The sequence below is a fragment of the Chanos chanos genome, chromosome 1 (genome assembly GCF_902362185.1).
Source record: "Chanos chanos chromosome 1, fChaCha1.1, whole genome shotgun sequence".
Classification (NCBI taxonomy): domain Eukaryota; kingdom Metazoa; phylum Chordata; class Actinopteri; order Gonorynchiformes; family Chanidae; genus Chanos; species Chanos chanos.
The window spans coordinates 1,844,041-1,849,040 of NC_044495.1; the positions used below are offsets into that span (position 1 = coordinate 1,844,041).

The following is a 5,000-nucleotide window of genomic DNA, read 5'->3' on the forward strand; positions in this document are numbered from 1 at the left end:
AAACTTCTTCGAGCGTAACATCCAAAGGAAACAGGTCCAAAGCAGGACATGAAAGTTCAGGACCAGTTCTCGTTTTTTTGTTTTTTTGTTTTTTTATTAAACTTTCAGATTGAGATTCCATTTAACATAGTTTGGACAACATTTGGGTTTTTTTTTTGTTTGTTTGTTTTTTGTTTGTTTGTTTTTTACTGTTGTTTCTTAGCCTTCCTTTTCGACAGTCTGTCTGTGACGCTGAGATTTCTTTGCTGGGTTACTAGAGAAACTCATATGTGTAATGTCTTTAGGGAAGAATTTAACGTGTTAGGAGGTGTTTCATAACGTTTAGCGCCCTGATCCTTAGACGGAAGTTTTTTTTAAGTGTTCGGCCGCCCTACTAGGTCCCCAGGTTACCATAGCGATGAACAGCAAGAAAGAACGCTTTTATGTTGCGTGCTCCTAACCACTTCTCAGTGGGCGGGGAGCAAAAACCGCGAAAGAAAGAGGGATACGGGATATAGTGACTGATTCCTTACTGAACTCCACAAAACTTTCCAACCTTTCATCACGGAACTTTTCAGTTACCTAACCTGTCAACAACCACATCGCGAATTATTCTGACTTTTTTTTTTTTTTAAAGAATCAGTGTCTCGAACTTTTGTCTCACTCCGTTCCGAGTCAGAAACAAAGAACATGGCAGAAGCGTATCCTAGTCAAAATGGTGACACAGCGGTACGTTATCAAGTAGGAGAGACATAATTACAGCAAGACCAGTGAGCAAAAAAATCTATCAGCATCAGTATTTACTCACTGTTTTCGAATCCAGCTCATGTCTGTTTTGTGCCAAAACTTTATCCACGCCGGTTTGGTCTACGTATGTGACAAATCCGAATCCCCTATAAAAAAAAAAAAAAAAGAACAACAGCAAAACATTCAATTAAATGCTTGGGGATACATTATCTCGGGACTTAATGTAGGAAAATCAAAATTCAAGTTAGGAAAACAAACAATCCAGTGGTGTGCTGCGAGAGCGCTCGTGATAGGGCGATGCAGAGCGCACGCCTCCTCACCTCGATCTCTTCGTAACCGGATCTCGCATCACCATACACTCCTTTACCTCGCCGAATTTACAAAAGTATTCCTTCAGCCCCTCTGATTGTAAAAGACAGAAATGTGAAGAATTAGACAACTCTAATACTGAAAGGCGACAAGACAGAAAACAAAAATATGCAAGATAGGTCTACCTAGAGTAACCGAGCAAAAAGGGAAGATGCGTTGTCATGCAAGATTCCTGTTTTATCCAGTTTGTATGTATTTACATGCGATATGTACCACCGTCAAGACTAAATGGGTTGAATGCGTTGTAATGTGTCATGAAAACACTGTCGGAAAAATACAAGAGCCATGTACTTTCATACAGATACGACGGTATTGGCTAACAGAATAACAGGCCTCCGACGACATCCATGTGCTCGACCAGAAATTACGAACCGTGTACCCGCTGAAAAAAACCCGTGGAAAATAACTCAACTGATAAACAAACAAAGATCCTTTACCAGCAAACAGAGTTCCCTTGTAAACACAAAACAGCCAAACTCTCACACTGTAATATATTTGCTGCATTCGAAAGGCGTAACGTGTCAAGTTTTTACTGATAAATGTGATCAAATGTGGATGGTTTAACAATTTCGAAATAGGCTGCAACTTACACGTGTAGCTATGTAAAGGACGATAGATGTTTTTTACTTCTAATCTTTATCGTCCTAAGGCTACGCGCTTCAACCTGTAAAATCCCCTGCGTTCGTCTGCGTTGAATGAGCGCTTTGATTTCGGCTACTCAAAGCAAACTTGCCTCATTTTTGATAACTTCAACAGCTTCTTTGGAGATAAGATATTCCTTCGAGGTACTAAATTTACGTGTAGTATAGTCCAGGAGGGATAATAAGGAAGTGCAAAAATGAAAAAAGAGATAAGTCGCGTTTTGTTTCTGTCCACAGACTTTATAAAGTAGCTCGCAGGACATCTCGCTCACCTTGTGTTGTCTGCCAACTCAGCCCTCCGATGAACATTTTGCTGAAAGTACAGAGAAAAGCGAACATAAAGCATGTGAAAAATCAGGCTACTCACATTCTGAAGCCATTTACCAATGTTCTGTAGTCACACCAAGGCACAGTTATAACACAAATAACAATGATTAAAGTATTTGTTGGAAAATCGGCCATGTTGGTGGCATGGGCACACCGGGGGCCGTTATTTACAGCGCGAGCGCTGTACTTTACTCCCCGTGAACAAAAAGAAAAAAAAAACTTCAAATCACTGACGACCATCCCAGGTCCAGGAGAGAATAGAAAAACGAGATAGGAGACAGATCCTGCACTGGTGAGTAGCGTGGATACACGGTCTGGCGCACCACAGCGCGAGCACAACAGAACAAGCACGCTTGTCTTTTGTCTCCGCGCTCCGGTGGCCTCCCCACAAACTCCGGATTTATTTTTCGGAGACAGTTAACAGAGCCCTGGACCGAGCGAGGCTGATAAGGGAGGTTTACCAAGGGTCGTGCGGGGAGTCCGCAGAGGACAGGCTGCTTTGGCTCCCTTCCGTGTCCATTCCGTACCTCTGTTCCCAACTGTGAGGTGCGAGGGAACGGGGAGTCGCAGACTCAGGAGCGGGTGGCCCGGGGGGGTGGGGGAGGAGGGCGGCCTGTCTAGAGGAGGAGGGACGAGCGAGGTTTACACACAAATACACACACACATACACACACGCGCGCGCGCACACACCACACACCACACACACACACACATACAAAAGCTGAGGCTCCGCCCACTCCGGGCTTTTTCCCGTATCCCCTCTCTCCTTTTCTCCCTCCCTTTCTCTCTGACCCCTCCCGCCCCTTCCATGTTGGGCTACTGTACAGTAGCTCTTCATCCACCAGGTTACAGGATGTGTCCTACAAACAACAACGGAGCATTCGCACAATGGAGATATGAGAGAGATCAATGGTGTTGTTTTTATTTATTTTTTTAAAACTGCGCTCGCGCTTAGAACTCGGCGATAAACATCGCACACTCTGTGAAATTGTCCTAAAGCAATATATTAAAACATGAACTTCACCATACGTTGAACATAACATTCATTCACGGTGTGATGCAACAAATATACCCATGGCACAATTTCACCGACAGCGGGTGCTTGTTGTTGTTATTACGGATCTCAGTTATAGTTCAACAGCTGTCTCCGATCCACTGCTGTAGCTGTAAGTTTTGTGTGCAGAGGCTTTAGCAGAAATAGCTATCCGTTGCTTGAATGCACAGTTTGAATGTGCTTGCTGCGCTAATGTAGGCCTGGATCCATAAAAGCATTTTTTTTTGTTAAATTCTTTCTTACTGATGTCTCCCCCCCCCCCCCCCCCCCCCCCCCCATCCTCAAACTTGAGAATTACCTTGAGTTCATACTTTCAAGGAAAAAATAGCTCCGTTTTCACGAATGCTATTTTTACGTTCTTAAGAACACTTTAAAAGTACATTGGATTATTGAAAACGGAGTTCTAGAATACATTCATCAAGATCTTATTATCTTGAAAGGAACCAATGACTTCGACCTAGTGGTTTGAGAGATTAAGCCGCCATAACATTCAGACGATAAACTTGCAGTGTTTGAGGTGACAGTCCGTATTCCAGAGTAAAATTCATCGAAGCTGAGCTGAGAAAGTACATATGATCATTCTTAGCTTCACAGATATTACCACTCTCTAGGACAATACTATCACGTTGTGTATTGGCTTCCAGTGACTTTTAATTTTAAAATATTTTTCTGTGTAACGTTACTGTTTGTAAACTGTGAATTTGTTCAAATACATTTGCTCAAAATTAAATGATTGTTAACTTTATATCTGTGAGGAAATATTCATGTGAGATTTGATGAAAAACATTGAATAATAGACCTGAAAATTACTAATAATAAACGTTAACACAGTAAGTTTATTGATCCATTGTTTACCACAGAGCTGTTTACCCAGTTAAAATGGAGTGTCATGTGAATGACAATTACCTCATCACTTTTAAAAGACTATAATGAAGTTCCTCTGATAATATCTGAGAATATGTGAAGTCCCCTGGTAGTTGAGTTGTGAATCTGATCCTGGATGTCCATACGGGTCACGTTTGAAGCCCTGGTCTGGACCTTCAGTGGCCCACAATCGCTCGGTTCCTCAGAATGAATGGATGTGACATCAGCCAGTGGCTGTACTGTTGGCGCAATTTTCATTTGAGTCCATAAACAAATTTACGTATTGTGTGATCTCACCGCACTGGTTCAGAGATCTACAAAACACGTCTAAAAAACACGTCTGCAAAATACATCTACAAAACACGTCTGCAAAACACGTCTGCAAAATACATCTACAAACGCGTCTACAAAACACATCTACAAAACACATCTTCAAGACTGAATACAGGACTGACTGACACAGTTCCTGGTACCCTCACTTTTCAGAACCCCATCCATGCCTCCACCCCTCTCTGGTCCTGAGACTTTTCCATCATGTTCCACAGGAGCAGAGGAGTCACGTTGTGAGATGTCTTGCAGTCATACAGAACCGGTCCAGGTCTTCAGGTCCACTCGGCTGCACTTTACCTGCTGCTCTTTTCTGTTCACTCACGTGTTTGTATCTGGACCGGAACAGTGAAGGTCCAGGTCCAGAGCCTGAGGTGGTCACAGTGCCCGTTCAGTGAAGCTTGTCTTTGTGGATTTTGGTACAGGTTTAGAGGTTTAGAGTCTTTGTTTAGACGGTAGAAACATCCAGAGTTTTGGTAACCAGCACAGGTAAAATAGCCTCTTTTTTCCCCGATTCTGACCAAAGAAGCTCGTTCCTATTCAAACACAAGGGGTTTTTTGGCACCTGAACTGTCTCTCTCACTGACTGTAAGATGAAGAACGGCTGTATTAGAATAAAACAATTTCACAAATTTTTGACCAAGAAACACAGATATTTCCACATGTTGTTTGTGTCATACTGTCATTTTTAA

At 42.5% G+C, this 5,000-nt stretch overlaps 1 protein-coding gene across 3 annotated transcripts in view; it reads right to left on the reverse strand.

The window, feature by feature from the left end:
• The window catches only part of msi1a (musashi RNA binding protein 1a), a 20,741-nt gene extending 18,158 nt beyond the window's left edge, over positions 1-2,583 (reverse strand). For all 3 annotated transcript variants that reach the window (XM_030775696.1, XM_030775687.1, XM_030775679.1), the window contains exons 1-4: positions 2,525-2,583; positions 2,009-2,049; positions 1,047-1,128; positions 788-872 (exon numbers count right to left, since the gene is read on the reverse strand). In XM_030775696.1, coding sequence (XP_030631556.1) covers positions 788-872; positions 1,047-1,128; positions 2,009-2,049; positions 2,525-2,583 — 267 coding nt within the window. The remainder of the gene's footprint in view (positions 1-787; positions 873-1,046; positions 1,129-2,008; positions 2,050-2,524) is intronic.
• Between the last annotated feature and the right edge of the window lie 2,417 nt (positions 2,584-5,000).